The sequence below is a fragment of the Lepisosteus platostomus genome, chromosome 14 (assembly GCF_059453375.1).
Source record: "Lepisosteus platostomus isolate fLepPlt1 chromosome 14, fLepPlt1.hap1, whole genome shotgun sequence".
NCBI classification, from domain to species: Eukaryota; Metazoa; Chordata; class Actinopteri; order Semionotiformes; family Lepisosteidae; genus Lepisosteus; species Lepisosteus platostomus.
The window spans coordinates 18911599-18925910 of NC_142624.1; the positions used below are offsets into that span (position 1 = coordinate 18911599).

Here is a 14312-nt window from a genome sequence, read left to right on the forward strand (position 1 = left end):
AGCTAAACAATGGTAATTGTTCCAAATCATCGAAGTAAGGAAATCAAGATGGGACATGCACCCATGCTAATCCTACTGTAGGTGAAGCTCAGCTACCTCCCTTGCCCTTTCCATAAAAACATTCATGCAATTCTTAGGTTATGTGTTCTTTGCTTAATGTGTTCTTTGGTTTAATACCATGGTGCTATTTATTTTTAATAAACTTCATGTTCAATATATATTTTTATGATACATATTTAGATGACATTCATAATCCTGTAGTGTGAATGCAGTGTTAACATTTGTAGAAAAATTAATAACAATGCTGTTTTGGTCAGGGAACAGTCTTCATATTGCATGCAGTATGCATCTACTGGTGAGTATTACTCTACTGCATTGAGTGAGGAGTCTTCATGCAAGGAATTAGACATAAAAACTGATGAAAATATAAAACTAGCCTTTTGTGGTGATGAAATATATTTTTAACTGAAAATTGTTTCCATTGAACAATGCTTTTCTATTAGTTTCCAAAGCTGTGGCAGCTTTAGAGTATGATAGAAGAGATAGCCACCATCCTTACATCCATGATTACAGGATTTCTGCTCAGGTTAAATTACAGGAGTTCTGCTCAGTTTATCCAGTAAAGTTTGGAAATACTTCATAGATTGTTGAAAAAGCAGATTTGAAACTTGAAAAAAATGTAATCATAAATAAATTAGGCAAAATAAAAGATAAAAACAACTTTGTTAATTCTATCCCATAGCTACATATACTGTAATAGACAATCTAAATCCATAGTAAATAATACAGAAGTACAGAACTGTTATCAATGTATTATTTCTATCAGCAATCCAAGAGCCCAGATATACAGTATACCCCAGCTCAGTAGCTGTCCATGGTCTCCAGTTTTCTATGTGACAAATATCTTGTCCTGTGTTTTATTTGTATAAGAGTTTTCTGTTTAATCACACACATTTCTCCAAAAGCTCTTCATCTTTTAGGTTCAGTGAGGGGGCATGAAGGAACAAGCAATGCAATATAAAAAGATGGATGAGGCCATATATCACACAGATTCTCCTTATTGAATTATTACTTCTCTGTTTGTGTAGATGAGATTCTTGTAGATAAGAACTTTGTCATCTTTCAAACAGGATGTCCCAAAGAACTCTTTAATATTTTTAGACTTATGTTTTCATTCTTATTGATCTGTATTCACTTTGAGGGCAAGAAGAAACATCTAGGTGTAAAGATTTATAAGACAACTAATAAAGATACCCTTTACTTGGGGAAATGTAAGCCAAGGCAGTAGCTGAAGATGAAAAGGTGTGAAAAAGGCTTTGGTGGACTGTTTGGTATTAATAATAATAATAATTATAATTGCTTACACTTATATAGCGCTTTTCTGGACACTCCACTCAAAGCGCTTTACAGGTAATGGGGACTCCCCTCCACCACCACCAATGTGCAGCATCCACCTGGATGATGCGACGGCAGCCATAGTGCGCCAGAACGCTCACCACACATCAGCTATCAGTGGGGAGGAGAGCAGAGTCTCCTCCCCACTGATGTAGCCAATTAATAGAAGGGGATTATTAGGAGGCCATGATTGGTAAGGGCCAATTGGAAATTTGGCCAGGACACCGGGGTTACACCCCTACTCTTTTCGAGAAGCACCCTGGGATTTTTAATGACCACAGAGAGTCAGGACCTCGGTTTTACGTCTCATCCAAAGGACGGCGCCTGTTTACAGTATAGTGTCCCCATCACTATACTGGGGCATTAGGACCCACATGGACCACAGGGTGAGCGCCCCCTGCTGGCCCCACTAACACCTCTTCCAGCAGCAACCTTGGTTTTTCCCAGGAGGTCTCCCATCCAGGTACTGACCAGGCTCACACCTGCTTAGCTTCAGTGGGTTGCCAGTTGTGAGTTGCAGGGTGATATGGCTGCTAGTTTATGTAGCTCTGGGCATTGCTAATTTTAACTAAATAGGCTTGATAGAAACAGGTAAAGGTTTATTCCACGCTGAAAGGAAAAGAAAAGAGACACAACGTTTTGGCTGTGGAGCCTTCTTCAGGCGTGAGAGGAAGAGGGAAATTGGCAGTTAAGGAAGCATGGGAGAACAAAAGACAGGGCAGTTGAGAAGTGGAAGTTGGCACGGGATAAACACTAAACACTCTGGGAAAACTGGAAGAGAAGTGTGAAGGCTTAAGAGGTGTAATAGATACAGTAGGTGTGGGGATACATGGAGACTCTAAAACGAATTCCTCAGATTGCTAATTATTAAACAGGAGTAAAAATTACAATTCCAAAGTGATTAGCATTTTAAATTCAGACAAGGAGCATGTTCATTTCATTTAAGATGAAAATGTTATAGGGTATTTTGTGAGCTTTATGATACCTGTTCAGAATTTAATGTTTGGAATATCTCAAATTTGTTGTCTGAGATAAATTGATTATCAGAAATCACATTAAAAACAATATTAAGGTGTGAATACACGTCTGGCAATGCTATTATTTTTGGAAAAATCTGTGACACTGTACTGTATGTGTTTGGAAGACAGGTGGCTGTCATATACAGTACGGTACATTTTGAGAAGAAATCTGAATTTAAAAATAGAAAGATGTTTCAATATAAATCTGATACTGTAAGTTTGCAAAAGGTGTAATTAATGTTCGAATACAGACTTAATCACTTACCCTGTGTACATATAAACAAAAATGGTTTAGCAACCTGAAAGCCACAAAGCTATAAAAAGAACAGCTTTGGTCTATATGGGAATTTCCATGGTTGCAATTTAGGTTGTGGAAAAAGCAAAGTCATTTTTGGTTTATTAGTAAATTTAGATTAGATGAAGTGATTACTAAGACACATATCTCTCATTAGGTGTGACTAAGATCTTGGCTCATTCTCTCTGTCATAATGAATGAGCTTCAATCTACTGTACTTTTATTATAATTGATTTATTTTGGCAGACACTTTCAAAAACCAAACTAACATACATTTGTACCCAGACATGTGGGCACTATGGCAATTTACTTGAGTGAGGAACTTTGCTCAAGGATACAACAGAAGTGCCCCACCTAGGATTTAACCCATAACCTTTCAATTATAAGTCTGCTGCATTTATCCAAATGCTGACACAAGATATTTCATCTGATATCAAGCTCCTTAACCTAATCAAGCAAACTGATTACATGATTTTAATTCTAATGGATTACCTGTTAATCATATTATGTTTTATCATATTAAGTTATGACTTTGAAAATGTAGGTTCTGATTTTTACTAGCTTATTGTTATTTGTCTTAATCATCATTGTAGTTTCCTTCTTACAAAATTAGAAGCACCTTTTGATGCATTTGTCCTTACTTGTACAGACTGATGGAGCTACTGACTGGGAGGTCTTCAAGATTGGGGACAGAATCTTTCTTGCTGTGGCCAACAGTCAGAAATATGATGAGGCTGGACCTGGTTCTTATGCCATCAACTCGACCATCTATGAGCTCAACATGACTGCACAGCTTTTCGTCAAATTTCAGGACATTACAACCTACAGGTAAGCTATTGTGGACTTTCTTCTTCAATACAAGTGCAAAATTGAAAGGGCTTTCTTGAGTGGTAAATAAAAGACATATCATTTCAATGCACACAGACAAGCTTTTGGGTACATTAAAAAGAAAATTCCACCGTGCATACAGCATTGACTTTGTAAATCTAATTTTGGCTTCCCAACAACCTAAACATTCCACTATTTCCAAAATTCTAAAAAATTATTTTGAAGAATTGGTTCTTGTTCTAGACATCTTCCAAGCAATGATTTGCTTAATTTTCAATAAAATCCCAGATATTTGTATAAACATATTAAACAAACAAAACAAAAACTTTAGGCACATATACAGCCACAACCACAACATGTCACTTTCAGATACGTTCATGATTTATTACAAAAACAAACAAAATTACCCTGGACTGACTAGAATAATAATTAATAAGACAGAGTACTGTATATGATGAGACACAAAATGAACTGCACTGACAGTGACTTGCCATGACTTACTTGTTGTATACTTGCCGTCAAAAAAATTAATAGTTAATCACATTAAATATGTTAACTATGCAGACTTTGTTTTATTATAAATTCAATGGTAATTTATGTTTAGATCCTGTGGTTTTGTGAACTCAGTAACCTTTAAAGTGGAGATAGAGGAGGAACAGAGACATTTCCATTATCTTTTGCAATTATACAGTCATTATACTACAAAACAAAGGAAAACAACATGTTTCAGTATCAGTAATTAAAACAATTCTGAAATTTTCTTTTCATTAAATTATAAATGACATGAGTCTCAAAATGATTTTTGTCTTTCAATACAGTGCTTAAACAACATGGTAGAAACCTACAAACAAAGCAAAATTCTGACATTTCTAAATATTAAACTTAATGTGAATAATTAGTAACATAGGTGGTAACATTACTGTACAGGTAAGCTGGGAAGTTTGCTGGACAGCATTTTGTCTGGCAGTGACTACATACAAAAGATGAATCTATAAATTCAGTGCAGTCCGTCTCCAATATTAATAACAGTCTCATAACTGTTAAGAGAATGTGTGACCAATTATTCCTTCCAGACTGTTTTTCTATAAATGTTCAGCTTGAACTCATGCAGTTAAGGATGGATAAATAGATGAACACACAAGAATTCAAGATTTATTACTGACAGTTAAGATGCTGTAGTGGCTCATTTCACCTCATAAATGCTCTTATCATTTGGGAATATTCTATTAGTCTATCTCAGTTATAAGGTAATGCTCAATCAAATCATGCCCAATTCACCCTGAATGTGCGATTTTTTTACATGACTGAGAAAACTGCTGTTTCCAGCCCTGGTACAAATGTGAAAATAATAGCTTTCAAGTCCATTTATAATGATTTAAAAAAGTATTTACAAAATACATTCAGAAAAAAGAAATAAAAAAAAATGTAAAATTAAAAATAATAACAAAAATAATTTTAAATACAATGCACTACCCTGTTCCTTTACCCTCCTTTCTTTTTATTTGTACAAAACTTTGTAGATTTTCATAGGAGTCCATATCTTGAGGAAAAAACTGTAGTACATGATTATTTCCTACAGCATTAAATAGCTATTACTAAGATGCCTCATCAACTTTAGTGAGAAAAAATAAAGCAGCATATTCTACCTTTTTAAAACTGTACAAGATGAAGATCATATAATACTAAAAAAGAAGAAAGGCCTCAGTGAATTCCTAACCTAAGGCAATTTTTCATTTACACTAGAAGCTTTTTACGGTTGCTGAAAACAAAACTGAAATGTAAAAATGATTGAAAGTGATATTTGTAACGCTGAAGGCTCTGTAATAGGTAACAACATTAATAGAGCAATTGGAAATTCTGTGATATGTTATCTTGTTAAATATCTAATTAAATAAGAATGAGCTGTTAATGAATGGAGCAACAGGAAACCATCTATAACAGTTTATTTTTTCTTTTGGATTAGTGCTGTTGATTGGGAATTCTTTACACTAGGAGAAGACAAGTTCCTGGTTGTAGCAAATTCATTTGATGGGACATCCTTCTCTGTAAACAGTGTTATATACAGGTAAGGAGTATAGCTATGTTACAAATTATTCATAATTTAAGAACTTGAAACCTAGTAATTGCATACTTTAATGGAATGGTACACTTACTGTACACATCCAAAGTTGTAATATTTTGTAACTGTATTTAACTGATATTTTACATGTTCATTAGATACATTTTTCATCTATTTATTGTCAAAGTAAATCACTTTTAAGAAAATTGTAAGACAAAAAATAATCTAGTTCATATGAAGACATACAAAATGTCTTAGAAAAGAACAGTTTAGTTACTGGGATGTTATATTTAAGTGTCTCTTCAAAGTGTTTGTAGGCACATTACTCAGGAATTGAAAGGGGTCTACAACCTGTCTCAGCCTGTAAAGGGAAAATAAATCTTTTTAAAAAGGCATTCAGCCTGCCTCAGTTACCACCTGTCTGAAAGTACCAGCACAGAAAGTACATCAGTAAAAAATCAAAAACACACTTCTCTATGTGTACCACCAGGGATTTTCTTTCTACAAAAATAATTTGTCTAAACATTTAGTGGAATTTACTTAAGCTTGTTTGGTCATTTCATAATTATTATTAATAATTCTTAACAAAATAGCCAAACTCTATATTTGCAACAAAAAAAAAACACAACTACAACATATGTAACCTTTTAATCACAATCTTGATCGGATTTGGCATTGTATTGTAATTTTAAAGCAGAAAGACTGCTGTACTTCACATACAGGAAATATACACCAAGCTGTGGGTATGACAAATTGACAAATGTGTCACTGTAACCCAACCTGCTGTCTGACAACTCTGAGAATAAGTATCTTGAAGGTGTTACAGTTCCTTGCAAAAGTATTCACATCCTGTCAATGTCACATTTAGGCAAACACGTGTTTTTTTACATTTTATTTTTTTTATTTAAAACTATAGGGATCAAATTAAACATTGTTATATGTGAAGGAGGTTGAATAAAGTAAAATCTGCAAAGAAAATATACAAAAAAGAAACGTTTTGATTTATTTAACCCCCTTACATTAGTACTTGATGGAAACAACTTTGGCTGCAATTACTTCTATCAGTATATTCAGTTCAGCTTATTTTCATATGCAGAAGTGCAATGAAATGCGTATTTGCATGTATGCTCCAATTCAAAGAATACAAAGAGATTTAAGAAACACCAAAAACAAACACAGAACAGCAGCAGCAACAACAACAAGTTAAATAACATACATGTTAGAAACAAAAAGGATAGGATAGGATATATAGGATGTATAGGATAGCACATTGATACTGGATATGTTTCTACCAGCTCTACCAAAATTGCTCCAGTTCTGACAAGTTTGTTGAACATACAGTAGTTGGAGGACTGCAATTATGAAGCCTGTCACGCCCTCTGCAGCTAGAGGGCGCTCCTACTTTGTCCTGTTCCTAGATCCCTGTGCTTTGGTTGTCCTTCTAGTGTGTCTTTGTGTGGGGCTATATATTTCCAGGTCACCCTTTCTTCCTCGGTCAGCATTGAGGGATTGGATGTCTTGAGACCTGCCTAGCACCAGGTCGTCTCCTTCGCGGCCTGAGGGCATAGGTTTATACCCGACATCGTCTGACCACCTGAGCCCAGGCCACCCATAGGGTCTTTATTGCTCTAATTAAATTAAGGACTTTTACTGGGCCACTCAAGAACATTCATTGAGCAGTTCAGTGTAGCTTCAGTCTTGTGCTTTGGGTCATAGTCCTTCCGAACTGTGGAAGTTCTAAATTGAAAAGTTTTTACCCAATTTAAGATTATTGTGTCATGGAAGCCTGATGTCCACTAGGATTTGCTTGTATTTTGCACCATATATATTTTTTATCATTCCTGACAAGATTTCGAGTCCCTGCTGATGAGAAAAATCCCCATAAAATGCTGCTGCCACCATACTTAACAACTGGGGTTATGTGTAACACTTTGTGTTTACATCAAAAACTCTGACTGTAAAACCTTTGTCACATGTCTGCATTGGCAGAAGGTTTTATCAAATAATGAAATTTGAGATGAGTCTATCCATTTTCTAACTGTTTAATTCAGGGTTGCGTGCGAGCTGGAGCTTATTCTGGCAAGCAAAGGGCACAGGTGGGATACACTCTGGATTGAACGCTAGTCCATCAATGGCACAAAAACAAATACAAATAGACACAACCACAAAACGCACCAGGCAGCAGTGTTAACCACTGTGCCACTGTGTTGTACAAAAGATGAGTCCTTTGCAGTAAAACCCTTTTTCTTGCCACTCATCCATACAGAGATTTGTGTAAGAATCAGGGTATGTCAAGGGAGCTGGTCCTCACTCCCGAGTAGTGTGTATTTTGGACCCTAAAATGACGATATAATCCGGAAGTGACTGGAATAAGACTTCAAGGGAAACACAGCAGGAGCAGGATGGGATGACAGACAGGGGGGCGTGACGGCTGTGATCTGGTGCTCGGGGGTGGCGTGGTGCAGGGGAACAAGTCCTAAGGTAGTCAAAAGGGGAAACCGGGGTGCAGGCCAGGGTCCAGGAGCCGGGAGATCCAATCCGAGACAGACAAGATTAAAACCAGAATGGGATCTGGAACAGGAACAGGGACAGGGAACCAGGAGGATAAAAACAGTAACGAGACCAGGTGCTCCGTGCTCCAGACCGAAACCTATGCTTTCAGGTGACTCCAGGACTTGCTGGCAGGTGGGCTTCCGGGCGTCCATCTTCCAATGCAGAGCCAGGAAAAGCGAGAGTGCCAGGCTTATATAATGGGACACAAAACAAGTGGCAGGTGCACATAATTAACTAAAATAGGAAAGGGTCGGAGCGCCCTTAAGAGAAGGGATGACGATCGGGACAGGGTATAGATATACATAAAATGATTTCCATCTCAGACTAAGAACTTTGCAAATCTTTCAAATATTTTGTTGGCTTGCCAGTTTCAGTTTTTTTTGTTTGCTCGGCTGTTCAATTTGGAAGGGAGGCCTGATCTGATTCAAAAGAATAAGTAACCTCTTGATCTGTACCTCTCTATCACTTTATCCCTGATTTGTCTTGAAAGATTCTAGGTTTTCATGGTTGATTTGTCATGTCATTTTGTGAGCTGTGGCATGAAATTTTATATCAGTGTGCACAAATTTATAGAGGTACCTTTAGTCTGATGTGTGATTACACACTGTCAGAGAGCATTACAGTAATGTTGCGTGTTCATGTAATTTATTTACATACTTCTAGCTGTTTTTAAGCTGTGTTAGTTGTGTGGATTCTCAATATTCTCAATATGAAGTCCTATTTTAAAAATTTGTTTCTTGATTACAAGCTCAGACATCAACAAAATGTTCTTTGCAGGGGAGGGAATAGTTTTGCAATGCACTAATTATACTAGTTATATGAGTAGCTTTCCCTCTATGTGGGGAAACATGGATATTAACAAATTCTAGTGAGATTTCCTACTGCACCCTCAGTCATCAATATATTTATATTTTCCATACAAGGGCACTAAGGCTCTTTTGTGTGGCATGTTTATAAATGCTAATGTTCAAGTTACATACTCTATACTATGCAGCATACTGTATAACGTGTACATCTTATACGTCTATTTCTTATATCGTAAATACAATGTGACCTATATCTACTGCACAACTGTGTGCTTATTATCTAGGAGTCACTGCTACAGTGAATTTCATGGGTTACATATTTGGCTCTTTAAATGATACTTTATGGCTCCAATTAATGTATTAAATTGTATTAATGGCCTGCTGTATCCCTGACAGGTGGCAAGGCTATGAGGGGTTTGTTCCAGTACACAGACTTCCAACCTTTGGATGCAAAGACTGGGAATACTTCAGTTCCACAGAAGGCTCCTATCTCATATATTCCAGTGCTAAAGAGCCTCGCTCAAAGGTCCTCAAGCTGAAAACGTACTAAACTACACAAGATGTTTATTCAGTACAAGGCCAGAAGTATGAATTACTTAAACACAACACTGTGGATGTTAGAACCATTACATTCCATAGGAGCCTACTTTGCTCATTAATCTTACGCCTGCCTCCATCAGCCTAGAAAATGGATGAAACAATATAAGAAATATGATGGGCTGAAAATGAACAACTTTTCTTAACATATTGAGTAAGTGATGAAGTGTACTGTACATGTACAGATAGAAGAAACTTCATCACTAACTTGCAAATAAAAGTCAATATTATTGTATATTTGGGTTAAAATGCTACTACTATAAACTCAGGGATGAGAGCAGAGGGAAAGTTCAGATGGGCTAGCTGAAGGGACTGTGACTACGATGAAAATGTTCTGCAAAGCTACAGTTGATATATTCTGAGTTATCAGTCACAGTAAAAGTTTCAGAATTATCTTTTAAGTACATGTAATAACTAAAAATTAATATAGTTCTATTAATATGAACTTTAAGACTAATTCCAGAGAATGACACTATTTTCAGAGTTGAGACTTGACATACTTTGTAATATGAACAAGTAATAGGTTTATTCCATGCTGAAAAAAAGAAGAAAGAAAACACGTTTCGGCCATGGAGCCTTCTTCCGGTGTGAGAAGAACCTCAAATCTGAAGGCAGCTCTACAGCTGAAACGTTGTGTTTTCTTTCTTCTTTTTTTCAGCATGGAATAAACCTATTACTTGTTCCTTTGCAGCCTACGCATGCTGACGCAGCTACCCGCCTGAAATACTTTGTAATATGTTTATCCAGTGACTTAATGCACTGCAATAATATGGCAGCTAGTGAATCTACAGTATAATGCAGACAAAGGGAACACTGATAGTACAAAACTTAACAGAAAATCAACCAATTACATTAAAGCATTATTCCAAACACTAAAGCTGTGTTTTACAAGGTTGCTGCTCCAAAGAAGTTTTATAATTGTGAGTCTGACTTACTAATCTTATTTATGAGTGGATTTACAACTGAGTTGTAAATAGTCATGGAATGTGTAAATAAACAGATAATGTCAAATTAGAGTGAGAAAATGAAGAGAATTTTAAGATTTTAAAAACTTTTCTGGAATGGTTCTATCATTTGTTTTTCTTTTTTTGCCAGAAATCTAGCTTCAATCACAAAGGGGGACTGAAACTTCCATGAAGAATTTTAAAATTATTTAGGAGCATTCCACAGAACTGAGACAATCAATACTGTATGTATTAGATTTGAAACTCAATTACTAGACCAAAGACTAAACTTACCCAAACAAATACTATCGTTTTAGCCATGTTGTCATTTCTATTATATTAAATGATATGCACTGTTTACTCCCCCCAGAAAAAATAAATAATTCAAAGGCCTGTGGCTGATATAAAAAAGTAGGTATAATATAAGATTGCAGAGAATATTTTTACTTTGGTGCTATCGGCCGTCTCGTACATTTTCAATGTCTTTGCAGGCTGTTGTTTTGAACACTTGAAATGTTGGTGCTATATCTGTTTGAAGACATTCATTAATGTAGAAACAAAAATTACATAAAATCTTTGTATTTCTCTTTAACAAAGAAATGTCTCTATTGAAATGCTTCTGATGGAGTTTATGAAATGTATTAATTTCTATTGTTTTTTATGTTATCCTGTGTTGAATCATCTTCCTACAGTACCATCCTTTACTCCATTTACCCCTGCCTTGCAATTTTAAAACAAGGTTTACTGTTACATTTTTCCAGAAGAAGATGCTAAATGTTTAGAAACCAACCTTCAATAAGCTCAATGGGATATGTAGCTTCAGAAATACTGTAAGAGCTTTATTCTTCTTGTGTGTAAGCTCTGACTTCTCTCTTGCTCTTTAATGAATGCTCAGTATGTTTCTAGGGAGGATATTTGGAGAAGGAGAGTTGTAATTGTTCTCTAGGCCAAACTAGGCTGACATTTATATGATTTCTGTCAGCCTTTTTGGGAACAAGAACACATCTAAATAACATAAATCATAGATGTGTTTTTTTTTTGTTCTTGTAAGCTAGTCTGAAATTTGTAAACCCTTTAAGACCTTTACAGTCTGTTCTGTAAAATAATATTAAATAATTTCTGAAGCTGAAGACTGTACTTAAACTATATTGTAGTTTTCTTCTAACATGCTTTAAAAAAAACAAACACTGAAGTATATTTAAGATTATAACTATATGCAGCATTTATTTAGAGGTATATGTTTTTTTCCACAATTGATAATTGAAATTACCTACTCTCACAGTTCCTCATTATAGAATCTGAACAGAACAGAACAGCATCTGTTTTGAAGTGACAATTTACAACAGTTCAAATACAATTGTATAGTAATTATTTTAGGAACTATTAAAAGGAAAATAATTGAGATCACATAGGAAAGCATACAATATAAAAATATTTATATTTATTTAGATCCAATATGTACAGCTTGTAATATGTTTTAAAACAATTTCTTAACCATGTCTGTATACAATATAATTTTAATATAAATTGGCTCATAAAGTTCATATGTGTGTTCGGTTTGTGTTAATGCTACTAAAAAGTATATTAAAATGGATATAATCGACTGATGATCACAACCTTATACTTCACATTAGAACATTTCTATTAAGCTTTTGTTTTAGTACAAAAGGATACCAAAGGATACCAGGTTTGTAAATACAATACAGATTGGAACTGTACATAAGCTTCACTCTGTGCATATGTATTCATACTGAAACACTTTAGAAATTCAGTCTTCATTTTTAATTTTGATAAGATAGATAATTCATTAGTTTTTTACATATTATTTGCCCTTATCCAGAGCAATTTACAGCACAGGTTGTGATGTGGAGAATTCAAGGGTTGTGCACAAATATTGACCTCCTGCAAATGAAGTAAACAAAAATGTTTCAGTGTATATATACTACCAACATAACAACTCACTTAATAACAGATGTCACATATACTAAGATATGACTGAGAGACATTACAAATGCGGTAATGTGTACTGAACCTAATATCATCGTTTGCTTTTTCAAATTTTTCAATATATAATATAATATTTTAATATATAATAAAATATAAGCTTTCACCACCTTTCACCAGTGCTGCTGCTACTGTCTTAACCTGCTGTGTTTGTATACTGTTTCCCAAATCTATTAGCTATGTTTGTTGTTTTCTGAAAAACACAAATGTGAAAAACATTTTTCACAAAATTCACAAATTGAAGCCTATGATAATCATTTTGTTAGAACTGATATTATCAAAGATAATGTGGTGAACACACAATGCAGAACCTGTGTTTAATCTTGTTTACAGTATGTCTCTCTCTCTCTCAGTTAATAAATATTCTTCATGTATTACTTTATTCAGCTGGATTTCGAAACTTGTGATTTATTGTAAAGTGTGGAACTATTTTATCCTGTGTATGATTAAATCCCTAAGCTTATTTTTCTAAAAAAACATGGGTGAATTTCATATTAATTTATCGTAATAAACATTATCTTTAAAACTGTATTGTACTGTTTTTTCTGTAAGTTAAGAGAAGTTAATAATTTATAAGCAAAACATACTTTGAAAAAATATTTTACACAAATTTAAAAAGAATGCTTAAAAAGCCAGATAAAACTGGACATAAAATAAAATGTATTTTTTTTGCAATTTATCAAAGATGTAGGAACTGACCTTTTCATAATGTCAGTTCATGCTCTGTTGTATAGTGTCATTGTCACCTATTTAATCAATACAAAATACCTCTGAAATGTGTGATCAGCTTCATTGTAGTACACTTATGAAAATATATTTTTTCAATACATTATAAAATGAAATTTAACATGAAACATCCTTCTCCAAAACAAAACATACAGTATCAAAGCAAGTTATTTAATTAGTGCTAAGATATAAAAAGTCAGATCTTATGAAACATACAGTACAAATGTTTTTGTAATGAGAAATGCTTAATAATATGATACAGTACTGTATATAGACAAAATAGCAATATCAAAAATTTCTTTATGTAAAAGTAATCAGATACTTATTGACTTCTCCAGAAACCCTGTTTAAAGGGCTGTAGTTGTTGTTAAGTTTTTCTCAGAGCATGATAATATTTCACACTCACATCTCTTTTGAGTATTTTATACTTACGTTCACTTCACTTGCTTATTTGGAGATTTGTATTGAGAAAACTACACTTTGAGCACATTTGCACACACATTCCAACTAACAATGACAGTGCACACCGAATGTTAATAACAGCGTTGTCCAACAGATCTTTGCACCCTAGCAATGCACTGTATGCCCCCTGGTGGACATCTCTACAGCTATTGTAAACAAGACAATGTACAGTAGTAGAAATGAAGAAATTTATTGTTTTAGGTTTTCTGACCTTATTTAGTCTCAGATAATTACAGGAACATATGCACTGTGTTGCAGACCAACATGCATTTCTTACAGAGAAAAAAAAATATTTGTGTCTAAAATCTGCAGACTGAGGAAATGAGACTGGTAATTCATTACTAAAAATGGCCAAGAGAGGGAGACCAAATTTCTCTAACATAAAAGAAGCACTGCCAGGAAAAAAGAGCAGGATGAAAATCTTTCACTCAAATCAGTGAATTGATTAAGGTCATATTCCTTCTTAGAGCAACAGGGCTATAAAATCACTTTGGTTACAAAACATCTGTCTCTCTGCTTTTTGAAATGTAAAAATACAAATAATTAGTGTGGATCATCATTTTTAAGACCATTGCCAACCCAAGTACTGCTATTTATCAGTATACTGTAAGTGCATCATCATAA

At 34.6% G+C, this 14312-nt stretch overlaps 1 protein-coding gene across 1 annotated transcript in view; it reads left to right on the plus strand.

Moving 5' to 3' along the window:
- The window catches only part of tspearb (thrombospondin-type laminin G domain and EAR repeats b), a 52679-nt gene extending 39653 nt beyond the window's left edge, over window positions 1–13026 (plus strand). Inside the window, exons 10-12 of the mRNA XM_088607343.1 lie at window positions 3359–3537; window positions 5501–5602; window positions 9352–13026. Coding sequence (XP_088463469.1) covers window positions 3359–3537; window positions 5501–5602; window positions 9352–9505 — 435 coding nt within the window. The 3' untranslated portion in view covers window positions 9506–13026. The remainder of the gene's footprint in view (window positions 1–3358; window positions 3538–5500; window positions 5603–9351) is intronic.
- The last annotated feature ends 1286 nt before the right edge of the window (window positions 13027–14312 follow it).